General features: G+C 44.5%; 1 protein-coding gene across 1 annotated transcript in view; it reads right to left on the bottom strand.

Annotated features, from left to right (window-relative positions):
• Positions 1-25,661, bottom strand: part of GLP1R (glucagon like peptide 1 receptor) — a 151,259-nt gene that overhangs the window by 55,252 nt on the left and 70,346 nt on the right. The window contains exons 2-3 of the mRNA XM_019483057.2: positions 25,228-25,324; positions 23,404-23,514 (exon numbers count right to left, since the gene is read on the bottom strand). Of these exons, the coding sequence (XP_019338602.1) occupies positions 23,404-23,514; positions 25,228-25,324 (208 nt within the window). The remainder of the gene's footprint in view (positions 1-23,403; positions 23,515-25,227; positions 25,325-25,661) is intronic.

Below are 25,661 nucleotides of genomic sequence, written 5' to 3'. Positions count from 1 at the left end.
ATATAAAGTAAGATAAAAATAGCAAAATAAATCATTTTAATTGGTACACAGTAATTTGTATTGTAATTGTTTGGTCAACTGTTATTGATCAAATGGTCCAGAGATTAAGCATGACCACCATAGCACAGAAGAGCAGACAATGGGCATTCTGGTTTTAACCAGTAAGTATCTAGACAAAAACCCGTTAAGAATTATTATGTACAAAAGGAAATTCCACTGTGTTCTTGTCAAAGACTTATTTGACAAGAATTGATTTTCTTTTAAATTATATTTTTGATTCTTTGGAACTCAGTATAAAGAACCAATATTTTTTGGTTCCAGGAAGTCAGGTCTACTCGAGATGAAAATTTAGCATGCAGATCTTAATTTTTCCCAAGCCAATAGAAGTAGAACTTTAAACTTTGGTTTTCTTGATAAGGCATTTTCACTTCAGTTGTCTTTACTGATCACAGGTCCTCTGAACAAAGCTGAATAGAAAAGAGAATTTATTTTATGCTGAAGCTTTTGTTTGTACATAGGGGAATATACTTATTTATGTTCCAGGGTATGAGGAACCTCAAATTTTGCGCCACCTGAAAAACAGCATGATTTCTCTAGACACTAAAAAAAAACCCCACGTCTAATTGCTATGCCATGTCACTCTGTATATTTGTATATACTCTGTATATTTGACTCTGTAACAAGACGGATGCAAGAAACTACAATAAAATATAAGGAATTTTGAAATGACATGTCCTTTTGATGCAAGAAATTAAGGCTAGCCATTACATTAAGGTCAAAAAGGAACCCTGGACTCTACCAAAATCCGGCACTGTTATCTTTTAAATGAACTTTTATCACAAGTGACACTTTTCCACAGGAAATTTCAGTTTGCATGAAATTATAATTTTCAGTGGAAAAACTTGTGAGTTTTTGGTATCAACTAGTATCACTACAAAAAAAGTATAAAGAACTGCTCTTTTTCCACCAGAGAGGTAAACGTTCATATTTTGAATGGTGGCTAATATGGATGTCTATGGACACAATGGTCTAGTAAGGGGCAGTCCAACTCATTTGAATTGGCAGGACAGATCTGGACTGCAGGGTTTCTTGAGGTCTGCATGACTGGCTTCTAGAAGCGGATGAGCAGTAGTAACAGAGGAGCAGTATATTATCTGCCCCCCACCTGCTGACCATGCTTCTGAAAGGAATCCTCAACTGGGATCTCAACCAAGAAATTCAGCAGTAGGGACAAGCACCCATGGGATTAATGCCACTGCTGCTTACCCTGCTGTTGCTGAAAAGCATCCTCAAAGGGGATCTCAACCCAGAATTCTCCTGCAAGGTGACTGGTGACAGAATTAACTCCTGGGTGCTGGCCCCACTGACACAATGGCTCTGTGGGTTAATATGGTCACCTCATCCTGCTACAAAATTTCTGTCCATTTGGGCCATGATTTAACCATTCTCAGGTTGCATGCAACCCACAGGCCACCATTTGGACAGTTCTGGTCTAATGCACATAGCTTTCTAAGGGCTACTAGGATAGGGACAGATATTACACATAAACCGGCTTAAGTGATCAGAAACTGGTTTAAACCTGTAACAGAACAGATGTTCAGTACACATAAGCCAGTTTGAAAATGGCTGAAACCGGTTTGAAATAAATCTGGTTGAATGTAGTATCAGACTCAACTGACATGCTCTCTGGGCTGGGTGGGGTTCTCTGCTCCACAGCACAACTGGTCCCTCCCCTCTGCTCCCTGGCTGCAGCTCCAGCACAGTTTGCCTTGATGAGAGGCATCTGTGTATTAGCTAGCAGACCACATGCTGGCTACAGTCCATGCTGAGTCAACAGGTAGAATCAACAGGTAGCTGGTAATGTCCCTCTGTTGTTTTCTTAATGGGGTGATAAACACTGTTAACAAGTCCCTGCTGGGATAATCAGAGCATCCCGCCGGGTGCCTGGCCACACCTCCCACCCTCAGCTCAGCACTGCCAAAGGGAAGGGAGGGCTGTTCTAGCACCCCCCGGCTTCTAGCCTGAGCCACTGCAGACATGTGCCTGCATGTCTGTGGTGTCTGTGCAGTTACAAAGTGATTCAGGCTCAGGCTTTTTGAATGTCTGTCCCTAGCCCTAATGACACAGCATGTACAGCAGCCCAGAGGTGCACAGCAGGCAATGTTTGAAATTGCTGCCCAAGTCTTTTGAAGAACAGAGAAATGATTTAGGAAAACCTAAGATAAGAGTTTTATATTTCTATGCCTTTCCATGCATGTGGTCTCAGGGATCTTCTACTTACTAGATGGTTTTGTTTATGAGTAAAATCAGAATACAGACCAGAGTTTGACTACTGCCTAATACACAGAGCCATCATTAGCCTGGAAGGAAGAGCCCAGACAAAGCACAAACTAGGCAGAGGGGAAAACTGCTATTTCAAGGATGGTGACTCCCAATCAGTGCTTGAAATAGAAAGGCAAGCCTCCTAATTATAAAATTGGATTACTTTTCAATGTTTGTTAAGTAAAATAAAAATTGATTATGTCAGCACCTGGCAGGTTGACTACCACTGGCTAAGACTTCAGTCCAGACTCATTTTGTACTGCATTGTTCTAGCCCCCCTACCCTGCTTTGTCCATGTCACTTTCCTAGAAGTAGAAGGCAAAGGGCCAGCATCCACTCATCTTCCTGGCAGCAGACTCCAGCACACACAGATAAAGTCTACTGCTGATATGAAAGTGACTTTGGTAGTTGGGAGGAGAGTCCATATGAATTGAAAGCTCTTTCTACTGCTGTTTCTGCCACACTGATGAAACAAAAAACAAACCCAGCAACCGATTCAGTTTGCTTCAGTGCATCACCACTATCATTGTCAAGTTTTCTACATGGAGCTTGCATGTCTTTCTAACAGAATGTTGCTTCAGTTCAAAGTAATAGCAGCAGATGGAACAATCTGTATTTGAGACAGGACTTGCATCAACTCAACATGTACACTTTGGGAGAATTCCAAAGGCAGTAGAAACCCTCTACTTACTTTTACAACACCTAAATTTTGCTACCTGCACAAAGCACCAAAATATCCTGCTTTTTACTGCATCGCAAAAAACACATTTTTTAAACCTGAAAATTGTTTTCTTTTTGTACTGACATATCAAGTTCTAGGGTGAGATAGCAATATTTTCCATGCTGGATTCCTTGCATAGCTTTATGTCTCTGACATTATCCAGAGTTAATGCAGACTCCAGAATTCCAAAAACAGGATATGATTTTCAAATACCTTATTTTAAAATAGTGTATGTGTTGAAAACTAACATGTACATAAATATCTTGGATTTAAACACAAGAAATATTTAACTAAACCCTCCTGGACTGTCACATGGAGAAGTGGTGTATAAATCAATATTTCTTCATTGTGGGTCCAATCTAAAGACTGCTATAATCAATGGGAGTCTGACAGACAGTAGTAGACTTTGAATCAAGTCTTAGGTAAAAAAAAAATCATATAGGTACATAGGGGACTAATAGTCAAATGCTTCAAAAATCACCTATGTCCACAGAACTCAGGAACACACAGTTCAGTCTCAGATATCTACCCATCAGCTTTTGAGTAGAGTAGGAAAGGTGACCTGGAGGTGACCAGTGTGCACCTACCAACACATGCCAAAAACAACACCGGGAACTGTATATGGCCTTTACTGATTTGACCAAAGTCTTTGACTGTTAACCATGAGGCTCTATGGAAGATCTTATTGAAGTTTGGCTGCCCAGGGAAATTTTTCACCATTCTAAGACTCCTTCATGGCCAGATGACTGCCTCCATCCTATGTAGTGGTTCCACTATGGAATCCTTTGCCATTCGAACTGGTGTCAGGCTGCGTGATCACACCAATTCTGTTTTCCATCTTTCTTGTAGTCATCAAGATGATCATCCATGACCATCCACCACATGATATCGGCATCAAGTACAGAATGGACCAGAACCTTTTCAATCTTTCCCACCATCATGCCAAAATAAAAGTTACACCAGCCTTGTTTCAGGAGTTTCCATACACCAATGATTGTGCTGTCATTGCACATGCTGAGGAGGACTTACAAACGGCCCTTAACTGCCTCTCTCAAGTATACCAATGCATGGGACTGACTCTTAACATTGGTGTACCAAGGGGCCAGTCCAGGGTCATGATCCCACATCAGCCCACCCACCTGTTTAAGTAGGGCAGTCAGCCTAGACCCCCATGCCATGACTTGTAGGTTTAATAAATTGGTGTTCTAAATGGGACGCTGCTCATTATAATGCCCCGATGCCAGGGGGCGCAATCCAAGGCCTACACCATGGCCCACGCCTTGCAGGTGGCACCCAGAATCTTACTGTATTCCTGGCCAAAAGCCAGACCAACTTAGTCCTCTGTCAGGCCTCTCACATGCTGCTTTGTCCTGAGCCTCATGCATACCACCTGCCTCTCACTGGGGCCTCTTGTACTCCACCCTCTCTCACTGGGCCTCTTTCATGCTGCTCCCTACTGGGCCTCCTTCACTCTGCCCTGCTCCTCTAAGTGGCTCCCATAAGCCATCAGGCTTATCAGTTTCACTCCTTGACTGGCCAACATAAAGCCTTTTGGGCCTCTCCTGTGACCCTCATCTGGGTAGTGACCAGCCAATTCACCAGACATTGGGTTATCTTCACCCTAGCCCCTCATTGGGCGCTTCTACCCATACAAAACACACTCTTGTGGGAGTTGGCCCATGTGCTCCCCTGCTGACCATCCTCCAGCCCTACTCATCACACCCTCTGATGCATACCCTTCAGACCAACCTTCAGCCCTACTCTGCATCTTGCTTCAGTTTGTAAACATGCTCCCTACTCTGTGCAGGCCTACTAAATATCTTACTGCCCTTCTCCAGGGTCACTCTTCTGCCCTCTCCCTCGGGGCTATCCAGGATCATACATCCCCCTGGGCTCAGGTGTCCATGGATGTGCGTGGCCTTACTACCTACTACTGGGTCTCCTGGGGCCTTGCACCCCCTAGGGCTCAGGTGTCCAGAGACATGCCTGGCCTGCTTACCCACAATGTTGTGGGGGCTGGGGATATTAAGGAGCCCCTACCCACCTTTTACTGGGGAGGTTAGCAGTCCTGGCATTTGAATGACACTGCCCCGCCACGGGCAGTCCTTCCAGGCCACCCTACCCCAGCAGGGTGCAGTTTCAGGTCATGCCCAGGACCAAGAGACTCCTGCCATCCCCATTGCTCCTGCCCTTACCTCCAAGATGTTGTGGGCAGCAGCTCTGCTGGGTGATGTTGCTCCCTCAGCTACAAGCAGCAAACTGCTGCCTCTGCCTGCCTTGCCTAACTTTGAAAATGGCCACCTTAATCAAGCACCTGCCGGCTGTCTGCTCCAGCCCTTAAAGTGGCAGGCACCAAAGGAGCACTGCCACAATGGGAAAAAGAAAGGTGCTTCACCAGCCTGCTTCAGGTCAATCAACTCCCCCACAAAAGATCCTCACTGACAGACAGGAGCTGGAGAACACTGAACACTTTCCATACCTCAGCAGCCATCTCTCAAAGAAAGCTAATATCAATGAGGAGATCCAGTATAGGACTCAATATGCCAGCTATGCCTTTGGAGTGGGGATGCAGCCAGATGCCAGCAAGCATGGCACCCTGAGGCAGAGGGGTCAGGGAGGAGGTTTACTCTTCCTTTTGCCCCCTCCACCTCCAGGGGTCTACTGCCACCTCTAATTGTTCCCTGCACAGGGCAAGTGGTGGCATAAGCCCCCTCCATGCCCCTGTCACCAGACGCCGGAGGGAGGGATGAAATAACCCCCCTCCCTACCACCTTACTTAAGGGGGCCATGTCAGCTGGCCTCTGGCTGAACCCCCCCATCTCCTCTGCTGGAGCAGCGAGGGGGCAAGGACCTGCACAGGTGCAGCAGCCCCTTCCCAGTGTGGAGCTACACTGTGGCCAGAGGCAGGGACAGGTGGGATGGGCAGAGCTGCTGCAGACTGCACGGGGCAAGTGGCAGCACTGAAGCTCAGAGAGGTGGCCATAGCCCCCCAAGCCTCCCCTAGTGCCACTGCTGCTCAACCTGTGCAGCCTGTGGCAGCTCTGACCTCCCTGCCCCGCTCCCACCCACAGTACAGCCCCCCGTACTGGGAAGAGGCTTGCACTTCCCTGAAAACCATGAGGCGCTGCTGCCCCCATCATGGTTGCTCCCCCCGTGCCGCTCCAGTGCCAGGGGGCACAGCCCATGGCTAACCAGCAGAGCCTGCTTAGGCAAGAGGCAGGGAGGGGGGTTATTTCCCTCCTCCCTCCAGCATCTGGCAGAGAGGGCAGGAAGAGGGCTTATCCTACCATTTGTCCCACACAGGGAGTGACTGCAGGTGGAAATTGAGGCTGGCAGACCCCAGCTGTGGTTCCCCGGGGGGTGGGGGGAGGACATGGAGGGGGAAATAAAGCCCCTCCCTGCACCCTCTGCCTCAGGGGCCATGCCAGCCAGCGTCTGGTCATGCCCTATCCCTACCACTGCTGCAGCGAGGGGGAGCACCAGGTGGACCCCAGCTCAGGTCTGTGACAGGGGAACGGGGGTGGGGGGGAATTACATCCCCTCTCTGGCCAGTTCACTTGAGGCTACTGCCGGGGCTGGCCATGCCCCCGCCGCTGGAGCAGCAAGTGAAGAAATGCCTGACAGGTCCATACAGGTGGGACAGAGGAGGGAGGGGGGAATAAACCTCGTCCTTGCCCCCTTCACCTTAGGGAGGGCTCGCATCTGGCCACACCCCCATCCCTACTTCGGCTAGGGAACACAAAGCAGAAGGCACAGCCCACTGGAGCAGAAAGCACAGCCCTGCTCAGGGCTGCAGAACATGCCAGGATGTTGGGGGGGGACTCTGATTTAACTTAAATCATGAAGGGGTCTGGGGCAAAAGTTCCATAAACCGGTTTGAACTCAATCAGTTAAGTCTGATACTACATTCAACCAGGCTTATCTCAAACTGGTTTCGGATATTTTGAAACTGGTTTATGTGCACTAAACTTATGTTGTTACAGGTTTAAACCAGTTTCTGTTACCTGCCCAGCTCAGCCAAGGGCCAAAGGAAACACTTCAAGGACACCCTCAAGGTGAACATTAAGTAGTATGGCATTTACAGCACAAATTGGGGAAAACTAGCCCAGGATAGGGCTACATGGTGATGCCTTGTGAGAGAAGGTACGTCTTACTTTGAGAAAAACTGTTTCACCCTAAAGAAAGAAAAACAACAGAAAGGAAAGAAAAGGAAACAAGACCAAGAAATCGATGGTCTCCCTTTAACCACCACCTTAACCACCACCTGTGACATCTGCCAGAATGTCTGCAGCTCTAGGATCGGCCTTCTTAACCATCAGTCACCATCTACAACTCTATACTTGACCCGTGGGAGTGATCATCCTCGACTGTGAGAGATCGCTGATGACGACCAGCACAATGAATACCAGAGAGTTTTTCAAAGTGGCTCAGACTCCTCTCATCTCCTTGATGCAATCATCTTGCACAGGTCAGGCAAAGTTAATTTTTTTCTGTAATGTTGCTTCAAATGGCAGCACCTTAGTGCTTCTTCAGAATCCCTTTTTTGTACTATAATTGTATAAAATTACAAAAGTGTCTAATCAGTAAGTGTCTAATCTCACACTAAAGGGAATGCAACAGAATCAGCCAGCATCTTGTAGACTTAGTGGAACCCATTGTCAGTCTCCTTGGGGCTTCGATTTATTCAACTCGTCTGTTAAATGCATTTGTTCACAGTTACAGCATTTTAAAAACTGGCACTTAATGGAGCCTGTTTGTGTGAATGGTGTCAATTCCATCTCATTAGTATTAAATGTTAAAATATATGGATTAATGGCTAAAATTCAAGCAGTCCCTGTATGGTGATAAAAGACTGAGAAAGGAGGCCAAGAGTTAGAACCAAAAGTTAATGTCATCATCTGTCTTGTTCTTGGATGAACCTGTAAATCAAATCAAATACTACATCTGGCTAAACACTTTTATATATGGGAAAATATGTTATTACATGCCAGGAGGCTCACAAATATTTCATTAGCTAGCTCCCTTATGCTAGAAATAAAACCAAATTAAATGATTTCTCTGCTTAGAAAAACCAACCTGATCTACATTTTACTACAGCCCAGTGTCAGGGATGGTGTAAGATTAGTCACCCAATTGTCCTTGAGGATAAATTACCACATCGTTTATCTTTGAAACAAATTACAGCATGTCCTAGCCAATTGCTTTTATTCACACAGGGAGAGACAGGTTGAGATGGAGAGGAAGAGAGAAGTTCAGACAGAGGAAAACAACGGGAAAGAAAATGAGAGAGACTGGAGTTTTGCTTCCATGTCGTATGTCAAGTAACATAAACCTCTCCTCAGTTAATAACTTTTCTTAATTCCCAACAGGGAAAAAATTCTTGAAAAGGTAGCAATTTTCTCCAGAAGGCAGCAATGACTCTGTGGTGTATAAGAGCAGGAGGACTGGCAGTGGCAGACTGGCTTGTTCCCTGATCAAGTGTCTCACCCTTTGTCAGGGATAAATACATTTTAAAGGAGGTGATTCCTACCCTCTCCCCCTCTAAAATTCCTCTCAGCTCATTTCTAGCTGAGTTTATCATTTAGCATCACTTGAACAGGTGGTGTTCTGGTTTTCTGTGCGGGGGGAGAGGAAGGTGGAAGAGGATGGACTCCAGTTTTTCCTGCATGCCTGGAACTGTATTCAACTAGCTGCGCATTGATGCTGGGCTCCTCACCAGAGTTTCTAAAATTATATTACATCAACAGGCTATTTACGCACAAGCACTTCATTCAGCACCCCTCCCCACACTTCCTTTCATCACAGGGTATAGCTTTTATCATGACTGTTTAACAGCACTGTGGCAAAGCACTGACAAAACACAGGGGCTTGGATTATGCCCTGATAGCACAAAAGTTTGTGGGCACTCTTAGCTCTTGCAACAGTGTTATTTAAAACTAGGCTGAATAAAGGACCCCAGAACTTACTCTGAAGGCATCTCTACACTGCTTCCATGCTGTGCCTAGGATAGCTACAACAGAGCCTGCCCTTCGAACTCACTTCATCCTGCATGTGAAAAATTTGGAACTGAAGCATTCTAAGGCAATACCAAGTATGCACCCATGACCACTCTTAGGGGCTCTCTAACACACTTATTGGCACCTGCCCAGGGCTGCTCCATGGCAGCTGTATTGCCTCATCTCTGGAAGTCCAGTGCATGCAGAGCCAGGGCGATTGGTGAGACTCAGGACTTCTGGGTTCTATACAGTGTTTTCTAGAGGTTACATACCCTTGCGTCCCCCTCCCCAAATCTATTCCTGTTCCTAATCTTTCCCAAATTTCTACCCTCCTGGCGCTTGCCCCTGCTTCCCCATTCACTCTCCCTTCTTTCCTACATACTGGGCACATCAACATGTGCAATTAAGGTGAAGTAATAAACTCTGGAGTTTACTGCTCCAGAGTTTATTGCTGTTTGAACATGTGCCTGGGACCACATCACATTGAGCCAGGTCAGAGCAGCCCCAGCTGGCAGGGGTCTGGGGAGGTCAACTTGCCAGCCCAAGAGTGCTCCCCCAGTTCAATGTACTGCAGGGGTGCTGGCTGGGACATGAGAGTCCTTCAGTGCGGGCTTAAGCAGAAAGGCAGCCCCCACATTGAAATACCCTCTTGCCCCAGCTAGGAGGCAGTGTGCTGCTGTGGACCTTTTTACTCTGCAGCAGGGCAGTATTTGTATTATCCTGCTGTGGGGTATTTTAGTTTACTCCAGCCTAATATGGACACATGTGTAGACCCCAACACGTTTACTGCACAGCTAATTAGTCTACTGTGCAATAAACGTGTCATGTAGATGCACACACTCTCTTCCTCTCCCTTTGTCATCTGCTTTTCACCACCCTGTTTCCAATTCCTCTGAATCGCAGTTGGGCTGTTCCCACTGCTTGGTGCCAGCCCTCTTCTTGTTCTCAGTTTTGATGCCTACAAGAGATAGGAGGAGCAATTGTATGGGAAGTTCTGTTCAGCACATAAGAACATAAAACCTTAAGTTTGCAAGTCTAATGTAGAACACAGTCACATGTGCTGTTTCAAGACTATCAAATGTATGGCTATTGGGTTAGATCCAGCCTGCAGAGTCATTTCATCTGGGCAGCTGGGCTTCCAGGCTAGGGACAAAAGTCACACACAAACTGGTTTAAGTCATCAGGAACTGGTTTAAAACTGTTAGAGTTCAGTGCACATAAACCAGTTTCAAAATGGCTGAAACTGGTTTAAGATAAACCTGGTTGAATGTAGTATCAGATTTAACGGATTTGGGTCAAACCGGTTTATGAAACTTCTGTCCCAGACCCCTTCCTGGTTCAAGTTCAATTATAGTCCCCCAGAATCCCAACATGTTTTCCAGCCCTGGGCTGGGCTGTGCTGTCTGCTCCAGTAGAGAATGGTTGGGCGAGGGGTGGGGGGGAGCCCCAGCACACCCTCCCCATCAGCAAATCCCAGCTTGGGTCTGGGGCTAGGGAGGGGGGGTTAAACACCCATTCCCCAGAGGATAGTTTTTGCTGTAAGAGCTATTATGCTGATTGCAGACTTGCTCCTGTTCTTTCCTAACTTGCTTCTTGTTATCTTGATTTTCAGAAAGCCGAGTAAATTAGCCCCAGGAAGGCAAGATGAGCCTGGCAGCAAGCCAACAACTGCTGTCATTATCTTCATGAAACAAGCCATAAAAACGGGTTCTCTCATAAATAAGCTACCCATAAGGACTTCATTCCTGGCTCACGTAAAATTTAAGGTGATGAATGGAAATTCTAAAAGTCAACATTTGGAGTGTGTTTGAGGACAAATCTTTATTTGCTGGTCTTCCAAAATACGTGACAGGGACCTAAGTCTCTTAGGGAAGATTTGGCCTATCAGAAAATTCTCAAAGGGAAAGTTAACAGCAAAATATATGAAAGGGGGAAAGGGCAATAATGCAGATAAATGAAGAGGCTGTGGGCAACACTGAAATATTTATGCCTGATTAAAGCAAAATTGCAACCATTTTCTACAGCCTAGCATTTGAAAGTTAAAGTTACATTCATGAAACTGGCTTGAAAAGGGAATTTATTTTAAGAAAATATATTTTAATAAAACCTATTTAAAAAATAAAAAATGCCATATAATTGTCTACTTCTTTCTTGCATACTCTTATGATATACAAAGCTTTTCTATTTTCTATAGCTATTCAAGGCAACTATTAAAGAAAACAGAAATAATGAATGGCACAGGAAATAAAAAATGCACAAAGCTGTAATCTCATTCAGTCCCAGGTAAGCCACACTCACAAGATTTCCAGTCCTGCTCTTACCACCTCATGATGACTGTCCCTGATTTCAAGTGACAGCCATGTACACTAGAGTGAGAGCAGAATTTGACCTCATGTGCATGGCACAGTGGAAGAAAATACATGACACTTTAAAGCAAATTGGTATACTGAACAGTAACAAGTCACCAGGACCAGATGGTAATTGCCCAAGAGTTTAGAAGGTGTGCAGACATTAAAGGGGTGAAGCATTAGGTCAGGTATGTAACCTCTTGCTAAAATCAACCCCCGTGCCTGAGGGCTGGAGAGCTGCTAATATAACACTAATTTTTAAAAAGGGCTCCAAAGAACTATATGCAGCTAAGTTTAACTTCTATTCCTGCAGTACTGGTAAAATCTATAACAAAAATAGAATTAGTGCTTTCATATATAAATGATATGCAAGGGAAGAGTCAACTTGGCTTTTGTTAGCCAGATGGAGTACTTGCGAGAGCCTCAACAAATAAGCAGATAAGGAGCTCCGTTTATAGTATCTTGGATTTCTCAAGGAGCTTTTGGCAAGGTCCCTTTTCAGAAAGGTCCCTTTGGCAAGGTCCCTCTTCAAGAAACTAAGTTGCCCTGAGATCAGAGGAAGGTCTTCCTGTGAACTGAAAACTGATTAAGAGATAGAAAGCAAAAGGCAGAACTAAATGGTCATCTTTCACGCTGGAGGAAGGTAAACAATGGGATCCTTCAGGGATCTGTTGAGACCTGTGCTATTCAACATATCCAGATCACTTGTAAATAAGGGAGTAAAAGGTGAGGTGCCAAAACATGCAGATGATATAAACGTATCCTGGGGTAGTCCAATTCAAACAAACAAACAAACAAACAAACAAAGAGTTAAAAAAAAATCCTCACAAAACTGAGTGAGCACATAACAAAAGTAGATGAAACTCAACACCGCTAAGTGCAAAGTAATGCACATGGAAAAAAATACAGCCTTAATATACCTATACAACAATGGGCTCAGAATGAGCCGTTACTATTTAGGAAACAGATCTTGTTGTTTTTAGATAACTGCTCAAACTGGCTCAATGTGTAGCAGCAGCAGCCTGTGACATGAAGGCAAACAGAATATTAGGAATCATTAAAAAAGGAACTGAAAAACAAAAAAACCCCATCATTATGCTACTACATAAATCCAAGGTGTACCTATATCTTGAATACTGTGTATAGTTCTAGTCACCCCATCTCAAAAAACAATATAGCAGAGCCAGAAGAAGTAGAGAAGAGCAACCAAAATGACTGGGGTATGAAATGGTTTCCACACATGGAGAGACTGAAAAAACACCACCATGGCATCTTCAGCTTGGAAGAGAGAATTGAAAAGGGATATAATAGAGGTGTATAAAATCTGGAATGGTGTGAAAAAGTAAAAGGAGGAAATTTAGGGCTCCTATATATGAGCAGGGAGGCTGCTCCTCCCGAAGCACATCTATAAACACCCTTATTCTCAGTGCTTCATACTATATGAAAATTAACAAAAAAGTACTTTTATTCATTTTTAAACAAAGTACATAAATTAGGTTGTGGAATTCTTTGACACAGAACTTTGTGGAGAACAAAAAATAGTGCATGCATCTACACATTCATTAACGTGCTTTAGTTAATGCACATTAAATGTAGTACCTTCATTGCGAGGTATTAGGAAAATGCGTATTAGCCTATCTTAATACAGATTAACTAAAGAGCATGGGGATTTATACACATACCTTTTTGTCCTGGACGCTCTGGAGATCCAGCGGGTTACAGCAGACTCTGTATGCAAGCTGACATGCACTGCGCTGCATCGTGTGGTGCATATGTGGCAAAATGCATGACAGTGCACAGAAAATGGCAGTGGTGAGCTTCTGATCTAGAATGCTTTTGAGGTGTATTAGTTCAAAAGTGCACTGCCACCATTTTCTCAGCACTGACATGCATTTTGCCACTTATACAATACCATGCGCCACAGCATGTGTACAAATGCCCGTGGTTTTTAAGCGATACTTAATGTGCATTAGCCTATTTTAATGCACATTAACTAATTAGCATTTTTTAGTGACAAGTTAATGTGCATTAAAATAGGCTAATGTGCATTAAAAGTGCACATATAGATGTAAAAAGGGATTGGACAAATTTATGGAGGATATGTCCATCAGACACTGTTAAACAACAGCCAGTACTTCCCTAAATTTATGACTGAGGGTAAATGGAAGGCATGATAGGGGACAGAACATTTCACAAAGGTTAACCTAAGCAACTAAAGTCTATTTACCTAGGTACATATTGCATAAGGAGAACTTGAGTTAGTATCTAAAGGTCAAGTCAGAGTTCACACTCGCAATGCCATTTTTCATTATAATGGACAATAAATTAGAACAAAATAATGTGTAATCATGGTTGAATTCCTTACCTCTCCTCAGTACTCAATGGTAGCAAAGTATGCTCATTAAGAGATGCAAAATTAAACTGTTCCCCATAAAGTAATGGGTCATATTTCAGACATCCAACAAAAGACATACTTGGTATTGTGGGGGAGTTGTACATATATAAATGATTTTTCATAGGTGTCTGTCCTATGCCAATGCCACAACATATCCACAAACTATTGACTTTTTCCACAGATTAATTCACAAGGAGGTAGTGTTTTGTGCTGTGCACCTCATAACATGGCCTCATAATGTGTTTCCTTAGAGTCCAATTCAAAACAAAGAATGTGCTTTTCTCCATTGATCTGTCAAGTAAACAGATTAATGGAATTTCTAATTATTTATTCTAACAGTCCCCATACCTGCCCTTGAGAGACAGATGGCATATGTTTAGAGCTGCTATTTTATATGTTTAGAGATTACTGTTTTATAAGCAGATGGAGGTTGACAAATAGATCCAGAGATAATCTGTGTGTCTATAAAGAATTTTTCATATTATTAGCAAATGAGTTTGCCAATTAGACTGAGGTCAACTTGTATCCAGGGAAGAAAACTAAACTTTGGAATTGCTTTAGGGTTAACAAATGTAAAATTAACATTTTTTTCAGTTTAATATCCCACCCCTTTCCTAATTATGAAATAAAAGTGGGGCTGGTAGAAAATTAGTGGTTTTGATATATAAAAGGAAGAAACCATAGCAACCTCTTTGTCAAATGTATTCAGTATTTGAGGCTGAACTCTTTGGTGAGTGTTTATACTATAAAAGGAATCTTAATTTAAATACAAAATAAAATATTCAAAGAAACATCTAAGGAAATATTCCACTCCATCCAATAACATGATTTAGGATCTTCATTTAAAGTCTGCTCAAATAAAGATGACTACGGGTGCTCAATATGCTCCAGCCATTCACTTTGTGGGAGTTCAGTTTTCAAGCTGTTATCCTATTTAGTAAATAAGGCCACCTCAGAGCCCTCTGAATCAGAATGAGGTTTATTCAACATCATGGTAAGATCATTAGCCTCAAATGTCAAGTTCCTTATAACCAGAGCTGGATCCTAAAGCTGTATCTTAGATGAACACATCCACAAACTTGGAGGGAAAGGGAAGAGTTTGGCTTTAGAACTGTATGTTATAGGGTGAGGTCACTTCTGTTTATGAACCCCATGATCCACATATGTATCAGCAGCAAACCAGAAGATCTGTGATGCATTTTATTATCACCTATTCAATACCTATGTTTCAATTAATAAGTTGAATCAACACACAAAAATCTAAACTTCCAATCTATCTGAAGCAATATGAAAAGCAAACATTATCTGTCACCGTGATACTGAGCCTTCACTACACTCCACTCATTTGCAGTTAACCTCTTCACCTTCAGTGGCGAACGTAAAAAAACACCAAAGCAGTTACTGTGCACATAAGTCTTATTGGGAAGTGTGTTCCTGGAAGATTTTTTAAGAGGATTTAGTACAACTAAGCAATAAAATAAAGGACTCCAGAGGAGGCATAAACATAAAATGAATTGTACTAGCAGTGCTACATTTTTCAGATCTATCTATTGGCAACTGCCTTTAAAACTGTAAAAAAAATAAAAGTAACAAAATCCACTGGCAAGTGCATAACCAGTGACAGTAACTGGAGGTGAACTGAAGTGAATCATCATGGCACTCCGTGACCAGTGGTGTCCCCCAAGGCTCTGTCCTTGGACCTGTACTCTTTAACGTCTTTATTAACGAAGTGGACACTGGTGTCAGAAGCAGAGTGGCCAAATTCGCCAAGGACACCAAACTTTGGGGTAAAGCATCCACACCCAAGGATAGGCTGGTGATCCAGGCTGACCTTGATAGGCTTAGAAAGTGGGTGGAAAAAACCTGATGACATTCAATACGGAAAAATGCAAGGTACTTCTAAGGAAAAAACCTGCATCATAGGCTCAGCAGTGCTATGCTCACTAGCATCATGGCCAAAAGGGATTTGGGGGTCGTGACTGACCACAAATAAACACGAGCCACCAATGCCATGTCACAGGTGGTAAAGTGAACAAAACTCTGGCTTGCAACCATAGATTCTTCTCAAGCAAATCTCAGGATGTTATCCTCCCACTGTACTTGGCCTTGGTGAGGCTGCAGCTGGAGTACTTCATCCAATTCTGGGCTCAACAATTCAAGAAGGATGTGGAGAAGCTTGAGAGAGTCCAGAGGAGAGCCACACACATGATCAGCGGGCAAGAGAACAGGCCTTATGAAGAGAGGCTGAGAGCCACTGGACTCTTCAGCTTGGAAAAGCACAGATTCAGGGGTGACCTGGTAGCAACCTACAAGGACATAAGGGGTGTGCATCAGGATCTGGGAGAACGCCTGTTCACCAGGGCACCCCAAGGGATGACAAGGTCCAGTGGTTTTATGCTGGACAGAAGGAAAAACTTCTTTACTGTCCAAGCCCCTGAGGCCTGGAATAGACTCCCTCCAGAGGTGGTGTAAGCACCTACTCTGGACTCTTTTAAGAAATGTTTGGACACTTATCTTGCTGGGATCCTTTAACTCTAGCTGACTTCCTGCCCCTGGGGCAGGGGGCTGGACTCGATGATCCTCCAAGGTCCCTTCCAGCCCTAATGTCTATGAAAACTATGAAAAAAAATTTCTAATGGATGACACATTCAGAAAAACATTGTCCTCTGTTACACCCATACAGTGCCCTTGTCTGCAATGTGCACAAGATGTCACAAAGTACTGTAAGATAAGTGAATGTATTGAATGTGCATGCATGAATCTTAAGTTACTTTCTGTTCAATCTGCTCATGCCGATGCATGCATAGTTTTACTTGATGTTTACAATATAATTTGTGCCTGCCAGATGAGCGGCACCCCTTTCCCATGCATGTGACTGGAGTCATTTGTTTGTGAATGCCTTGCACAAGCATAACATGTATCAATCCGCTATCTTTCGTTGTTACCAGGATTTCAGTAGAGGTGGCCATGTTATAACTGAGGGCACAATTTGATGCAGTATGTTAACCAATAATCAAAATCTCAAAAGTTTGCATCAGAAAGGCAAGTAAAAGCTTTTCTGAAGCCTCTGCATTGACACAGGACCAACCCAAAGTCTATACCTAGTCACTGTGGCTGCTTACAGACATTTAAAAACACACTTTATCAGAAGCAGCAGCGCGTTACTTTGACCCAGCTCTGCAGCATCTATAGAGATTGGGTGCTTCAGTGGGGCTTTTCAGCATATTTATCTAAAGCTGGTTCAATCATTTATTAAATAAAGGCACCAAAAAGCTTTGATGCACATTCGTCATATCAAGCAGTGACAGTTGTGGTGCCAGGGAAGGATTAATCTGGATCTTGGTGGCGATACTGGACACCTCTTCTCATACCAGCAACTTGTCCTCACCTCTGCTCTACTCTGAGCAGACGCTTGAGCCCCCTGCCTCCATTCTGCATGCCTCTGGAGGACAGCAATTAGAGCAGCCCTTGAAACGGAGTCAGGGCTTCACATACCTACAGGCTGGGGAGCGACCTTCTCAGCTCCACTGAGGCAGAAAAAGATCTTGGAGTCACTGTTGACTCCAGGATGAACAGGAGTCACCAATGTGATGAAGCAGTTGGCAGAGCTATTCGCACCTTGCTGTGCATCTGTAGGTGCTTCACAAACAGGTCCAGGGAAGTGATTCTCACCCTCTATGCAGCACTGGTCAGGCCACAGCTGGAGTACTGCGTCCAATTCTGGATGCCGTAGTTCAAGCAGGATGCGGACAACCTGAAGAGAGTCCAAAGAAGGGCCACTCGCCTGATTAGAGGCCTGCAGAGAAGGCCCACAAGGAAAAGCTAAGGGACCTTAACCTCTTCAGCCTCTTCAAGAGAAGGCTGAGAGGGGACCTTGTGGAGACATATAAATTCATAAGGGGAGAGCAACAAGAAGTAGGTGATGATCTGTTCACCAGGGCACCCCCCGAAATGACAAGGAACAATGGCCGTAGGCTACTAGACAGAAGGCTTAGGCTGGACATTAGGAAAAAGTTCTTCACGGTCAAGGTTGCCAGAATCTGGAATGGGCTCCCAAGGGAGGTGGTGCTTGCTCCATCCTCGGGGGTCTTCAAGAGGAGACTGGACAGGCACCTGGCTGGGATCACATGACCCCAGGGTTGGTGATTCTTTCTTGCCTGCCAGGGGGTCAGACTAAATGGCCCACTGAGGTCCCTTCCGACTCTATGAGTCTACGTGGCAACCTTACCAAAAAGTTTGACCACCACTGCGCTGAACTACAGTCCCGTGTTCTGGACTACTTCCCCCAGTGGTGGCTGTACGTGCAGCTACAGAGACAAGGAGACTACTAACAGCTCCAGGCATTGGGGCAATGGTACAACAGATTGCTGCTAAGTGTCCAAAAAAACACCAAAACAAAACAAAAAAAAAATTCAAATAATTTTGAACCTACTGCCTGGCTAGTTATCCTGCAGAGCTGCTTCTTCCAGCAGCCCTAATGGGCTATCAGGGTAGCAAGAGGGAGAACAGGACTTGTGACAAAGAAAGCCAGATTAGCTGTTCAGACACAAAAAGCTGGGAAAGCCGGTAGTGTGCGGAGAGAGGGTTCTCATCTCTCAGTGTGAGCTCTCAGTCTAAAGTCTCCCAGGCCTCTACTCTGGCTGATACCAGCTCAGGCTTGTAACAGAACTGACACCAGCTACATGGAACACAATTATTTGTTAATGCAAACAATCATGTTAAACAGTTACTGGGAAAAATATCCCAAACCCTAATGTATTAAATAGCAGCGCAGTTTTTTGAGTTACTTTGCTTGTTATATTCCATCAGTGACAGCCTCAATAATCGACTCTCCCTAGTGAGTGCAGTGGACTCCACCTCCCACTGTGCAAACTGGAAACAGAGCAATTGCCATATCAGCTTGCTGTGATCCTATACAGACGAGTGACAGGTTCCAGAGGAAGTGTGCAGAGAAAAACCCTGTAATGGTTTGTTCCTAAACTCCACCTATGTGGCCAACTTCCAAGCAAAAAAAGGCAAGCAATTCTGCAAAAGTCTAGTTGCTCTAATAAAAGATATCACTTCTACCATGAGTCCTGATTGCTTTTTCCTCTAAACCAATATGGCTACAACCTGGATACCTGATACGTGAAAGATATTGAATTTTAGCCAATTTTTTAAATGAAATCTTCATAATTTTACAATGAGGAAGCACTTTGACCACTTGAATGCTCCTGCCATTGTTTGCAGTAATTTACACCATCACAGAGCCTCACAACAAAGCTCAGAGACACCTTACCAGATAAGGAATGCCTGCCCAGAACCATCTATTTACTCCTCTGTGAAATATGAAGCACCATAGCCAGAAGGAAATATGCCCACATCCTGCTTACCACCAAACAACTTTGAGGTAAACAGACTATTCCAACTTTTCTCCGAGCCTAATCTGCATATAAAATGAACTTTTCCAAACAGGAGATTTTACCACACCTTCAACTCTCCTATGAAATATGAACTTTCATTTCCATCCAGGAGACCTTTTACAATCTTTCCTCTGATGCCTGATGAAGCGTGTTTGTGCCCGAAAGCTTGCAATTAAAGACATTTTTTGCAAAAATCTAGTTGGTCTAATAAAAGATATCACCTCTACCATGAGTCTTGAAGGTACTCCTTAAAGTACTTTAAAGTTCAGGCTCAAATGAGTAGGATTTACATTTTTCCAAGTTCAGCAGTTGCACTTCACTGGGAAATATCAAAATGTCACCAGGTAGCTTTTCAAAGTAATTCCTAAACATGGCCTCATTCATCAGCAAATAAGCAAACACAAATAACCTTTCAGTTTGCTCCACGTGTGGAACTGGATGTGAACACGGTTCCAAAGCCAGGAGAGCTCGATCCTATTTTGGAGTTATGGAAGAGGCAGTGCTCTGTAAAAGAAAACCATAGAAGGATGTTTGGTGGTTACAGCAGGGAATCAAGGGTCCCCTACAATATTTCCCTCCACTTTTAAAAGCAATTTCCTTTAGGAGAAAAAAAAATTAAGAAACCAGATTGGGCAACCCTGGGACACCTACTTTCATAGATTTCATAGACATTAGGGCTGGAAGGGACCTTAGAAGATCATCGAGTCCAGACCCCTGCCCCAGGGGCAGGAAGTCAGCAGGGATCATAGGATCCCAGCAAGATAAACATCCAAAAGTATCTTGAAGGCGTTCAAAGTGGGTGCTTGAACCACCTCCGGCGGCAGTCTGTTCCATACCTTGGGGACTTGGACAGTAAAGAAGTTCTTCCTTATGTCCAGCCTGAAATGGTTGCAGAGGAGCTTGTGACCATTCGATCTCATCATCCCTTGGGGTGCTCTGGTGAACAAACGTTCCCCCAGATCCTGGTGAACACCCCTAATAAACTTATAGGTGGCCACCAGATCGCCCCTGAGCCTGTGCCTTACCTTGTACTGGAGTAACTGACTTCAGTGTAATGGTGAGTCAGACCATGGTCTTCAGACGCCCAGATAATATTTCCAGCTGTGACTCTTAACTTCTTGCATAATCTTGGGCAAGTTATTTCATTCCTTGTTCCCTTTCCTTCCCCCATCTGCCAGGGGTATGGTGGGGACAATAAGGGGTATATACAACAATGAAGAGGGTGAGCTTGTGAGGTTTAATGTGTTTGTGAAGTGCCTTTGCAATCCTCCCTTAGAAATACAAAGCATTGCTGTTATTTTTACTGACAAATATTCTGCTTTCGGGATAATTAATTTTTTGCTTATTTGCAAAACTATATGAAAGATACTACACAGTCTGATAATTTATTAACCTGCAGCATTGTGTTAAGCCCTGGCACCTCTCCTGCAGCAATAGTTTCAAGTGCTGTTGGAAGTCAAATGACTGCACGTAGAGTCTTAAAGATTGGAAATAAATGGGTTTGCTGGAGGGAAGAAGTTTAATCCTGTAAGAAGGTTATTAGATATCCAGAAGGATTAGAGTTACTGGAAAGAGTTCTGGGCTCTTAGGTCAAGTAATTGGGAGGTAAATATTCATTCTGTACATTAGTAAAGGAAATTTTAAATAGCTTTAAAGATTTAATATCTTTATTAATGAGCTGGAGAGAGTAAACAAGCAGCATATTAATTCAATTCACAGAGGATACCAAGTTGGTAGTTGCAACCAACACCAAACAAGAAATCATACAAAATGGATTTGGGGAAGTCAAAAATATGAATCAAGGATCAAAATTATATTCACTTTGGGCAAATGAAAAAGTAATATCTCTAAGAAACAACAATCCCCAAGACAGACAAACCACGAGCCGGTAACAGTAACACCAGAAACACACAAGTCATTGCAGACAAGAGTGTGATGTCAGATGGGCTGCTAATTCCTACCAAAAAGGATATGTGACTGGGCTATTCAGGCAAATAGGGATGTTATTATGACTCCCCCGCTAAGATTCTCTCCTATGTGTAATATGCTCCTAACTGTTATGCATCCAGTGTAGACAACCTCCAAAATCCCCACCTTGCAACCACTCTAACCCATATCAGGGGTGAACAGACATGCAGGCTGTGACCCAGAAAACTTGCCATTGGTAGATTGCTCTGCTGGAATTTAATGGCTAATAAGTTTAAAGCTACTATAAATTCCATTAGGTTTGGTTTGGAGCTAGCCAGAGGATCAGTGAGCCACAATGATCTGCTTGACACCTTTCCCTCAAGCCACTAGACCCAAAACCTAGGTTTTTTTATTTTAGAGTCTTTCCTATTGACACAAGTGCAAGCTACTGGAATAGATTTAAAGGAGCTGGTAAATCCTCAAACACTTGAACTTTAAGTAAAAAAGGAAGGTCTTCCTGAAAAACATGCTCCACAAGTAATTAGTCTCAATTCAAGTGTCAGGGGATGAACTTGTATGACCTGTGTCATACAGGAGATGTGACAACACAATCAAAATGATCCATTTGTACAGTGGTGAAGGTTAGAATGCCTCCCAAGACACCTTCTTCCCTGACCACAGGCAAAATTGTACATGTCAAAATGTCATGCAAAATTGAAAGAGGAACATTAGGTTGACTTGAGGAGAGTTTTTAAAGTAGAAAAGTACAAAGAAACTTTCAGTTTAGCAGCTTCTTATTTAGGTTTTCCAACTGCACCCTGTGGCAGGGCACTGTTGGTGCCTGCCACTTGAAGAGCCGAGCCAAGCAGGCAGCAGGTGGTTTAGTGCGGCAGCCATTTTAGATCCCTGGCTGCCTATATAAACAGGGCAAGCAGTAACATTGCCTGGCTGCAAGGCTCCATGCAACATACTGGAGGTAAGGGCAGGAGCTGTAGGGGATGGTCAGGAGGCTCCTGGTCCTGGGTATAACCTAGAACTGCACCCTGCCAGGAGTGGGTGGTCTGGTGGGGCTCTCAGTGGCACGGGAGCCCCCAGGAAATGCCAGGCCAGTTACCACCCTGGTGAAAGGTGGGTCAGGGCACCTTAACCCTAGCCCTCACCTTTGGGTGGGTTATGTAACATCAGAGGTAGTGGGGCCAGGTATGGCTGTGGCCACCTGAGCCTTGTGGGGTGGAAGACCCCGAAGAGTGAGAGTTGGGACCAGGCACGACTGCGGCCACCTGAACCATGTGGGGTGCAAGAACCTGGGGGTGTAGGACCCTGAGGAAAAGTAGTTGGGGCCAGGCATGGTTATGGCCACCTGAGCCCACCGGGGAGAGAAGCCCCGTCGCCCCAGTGAGGGGGCGGTGTGTGGAGCCCAAGTATGTGCAAGTCAACAGAGTTGCCCCGGGAGGGGCCAGAGCAAGCTTAGACCCAGTTGGGTAATTGGCTGGCCATCACCCCGCTGGGTCACGGGAGAGGCCCAAAAGACAGTACGTCTGCCACATAGGTATGAGCTAGCTAAAGCCTATGGCCTAAGGGGCCCACTCCAAGAGGAAGTAAGGCAGTATAAGTTGTCAATGCATGAAAGAGACCCTGTGAGAGAGGGTGGAGTGTGAGAGGCCCTAGTGAGAGAGGACAGTATGAATGTGCGTGTGTCTGTGACTAAGCTTAGTCCGGCTGTAGGCCAGGAACACTGTCATTGGGATGACATCTGCGAGGCTCGGGCTGTTGTGTAGGGGAGGAACGGAGCCTCAGATAGCACCCCCTGGCATTAGGGCAAGAATGGGCAGCCTCCTGCCTTAATTAATATCCTAATTAATTAACTAACAACAAGGCATGGCAGGCGAGACAGGTGGGTAGTGTGCCCAAAGGCAAGTGGGGAAACTAGCACAGTGGCTAGTAGTGGAGCCCCACTTTGCTACTACACACATACATATTCAGTTCAAATTACAGTTAGAACAAGCATTACGTGATTATAAGCTCCCTGGACTCTATTACTTGAGCATCCAAACATAGGATCGGATCACACACACCAATCGAGTATAAATTTTTTTCTTCTCCCTTCCTTTATTTCTGCTTACAGTAAGGCAGACCGTAAAGAGGATTGATCGGCATCACTGAACTAGAAGCTTTAAACCGTCCTAGCTGCATTCACAGTGATCTGAACCAAACCTCAATCATGTAGTGGTTTGTGTAAATTCAAGAGGCTGCTGGGAGAAAAGCATCTTATACTTGGCTTTGGTTTGCCCAGAAAGGAAGGGCCCCTTACCTGTGCTGGCCCAAGGGAGATACCAAGGGCAGCTCACATTCACAAAGGTCCCAGGCAGCCCATCAGGCCAGCAGGCATAGTTGTCAAAGGTCCTGTTGCAAAACTTGCCTTCTGCAGAGAGACATACAATGGGGTCAGGCACTGTCCTTGAATTGCTATTAGCATGAGGAGCAAACATTGAAAAACAGAAAGATGCAGAAGGAGCTACACTGTATGACCTTAAAAATAGTTTTTGTTGTATTTTAGGGGGGAGAAAAAAATTCCTGGACATGCTTCCAGAACACAAAGAAGCAAGAAAGGACTGATTTTGGAGTGCTGTTCCCTAATTAGCTGAGGGGTCAGTCACAGAGGTGACATGACACTGTTCCGACATAATGCTGCACAGTGCCTGTAGCCAGCAGCTTCCATTCTGCCCTTTCTCAATGTTTTTCTTTTGTGCATCTCCCATCTCTCATTTTGGCTCTCTCAGCAACTCATCCTTGTTATGAATACTGCATGTAATCCTTCCCTGAGAATCAGTTTGCTGTCATGCCATTGCACATTCTCAACCAACACACTGCTGAAAGGCCCACATGTACGGCCACTGCTCTGCATAACTGTTTAGTCAACAAGCTAATACTTCAGCTTCAGATTTATTAAACCACCTGTCTCGGAGGACAGCACTTAGCAGCACAGCATAGCAAAGGAAGATGAATTGTAGCAATACAACTAATAGAGGCTGACATGAGGAAAATGGATAACACTTTTCAAAATAATGTTTTAGAAACATAACTTGAGACCTGTCTGGCCTTTTTCAGGGCTTCACTTGTAGCCCTGACAAATGAGCGCAGTGTGAGCGATCTCAACGTGAGGTCGCATGGACAAATTCCTGGGATCCACTGAAAGGCATCATGAGGAGCAAATTGTAGCTGCCCTTGTCTCTAATAAGAACATTCATTGTCTGAAAATGAGCTACATTCTCATTTATACTAGAGACACTTGTAGTGCTCCGACACTGCCAAACCCTACTTTACAGGTATTAAGTTGCTTTAAGGCCCCCGCAAGTCTATCAGAGACATGTGCAGGTGCCCTGGTGTAATGCTGTGTTCTGTTTACATGTCCCAGTGTAGGATTCTTCCTCTCGGAGCTTCCTATGAAACTCCTTCCTAGGACTGTGGAGCCTGTCTGCTTAGTAAGCTTACCATGCTGGCCAGCTCCCTGAAGCACACTCTGCCGTTCCATGCAGGCCTCCTTCTAAACCAGGAGCAGCACAACTATGTTTTTATGGGTGAGTTAACTGGCACAGCTGAGAAACCATGCCCAACAGCCCACTTCCATGCTCATTAACCCATCTTCAACATAACACAAAAGTGACAAGACTGCTTCCTGTTCAGGGAACAGCCTGCCCAGAGCAGCATAGCACTACCTATTGAGGGGGGTGCTGCTACCTACCACACAGTAAAGTTACTGTAAAAGACTACAGCTATGTCTGCACTGGCTCCCCTTCTGTACTCAGGGCTGCAGACCATACTGAAAATCAGCATGAACTGTATTTATCCTGCAAGTTGCACTGCAGCTACCACCTGTGAGGTCTGGCACCCCCAGGATGCTGTAGGCCAGACAGATGAATGCCAGCAAGGCATCAGCTATAAAGCCAATCTGTTCTCCTACTGCCTGGGTGGGATCCTGTTATCCCAGGAAGCAATCTAATGCAGACAGTGGGCTGGAGGGAGCGGGGGAATAGGAATGGGGGCAGAGGGGCTTTCAAATCCCTAAGGTGCTTCCCTGCTGCTGTTAGCAGACATAATAACATCAGTCATCCCACTTGCTTAAAATTGAACTTACCTGCCACAACAGGGGGAGCCTCATAGAAATACTTCAGGCACTGAAGCTGGTACTCTTTCCATCTCTGCATCATCTTCGAGAGGGATCCATCTGAATTCTGGAAGAAAATCAGAGCGCATCTCAGCGATGTTAAGTTTCAGGTTGGCTCTGTCCCCAGCAGCATAGGATAGATAACAATGTAGCCCACATAACAGAACAGCAGCTAGGAGCAATAGAGCAGCCCCCCCAACAGTTCCATAAACAGGGAGCAGAAACAACAGGTTTGTGGTCTCTGCATCTCTCACATACCACTAAAAACTGTTTTTCTTTTTCTTTTCTTTTAACTTCATCTGGCATAAGGATAGCGACTTCCCATTGAAAGGCAATGGTCAAGAGGCAAGCCAACCACCCAGCTTACTCTCTCAAAAACAAGCACTTTCAACAAGCCTCCTCAG

Source organism: Alligator mississippiensis, chromosome 1, assembly GCF_030867095.1.
Source record: "Alligator mississippiensis isolate rAllMis1 chromosome 1, rAllMis1, whole genome shotgun sequence".
In the NCBI taxonomy this organism is placed as follows: Eukaryota; Metazoa; Chordata; order Crocodylia; family Alligatoridae; genus Alligator; species Alligator mississippiensis.
The sequence above is the reverse complement of the archived record's forward strand: the minus strand, read 5'-3'. Positions and strand labels throughout refer to the sequence as shown.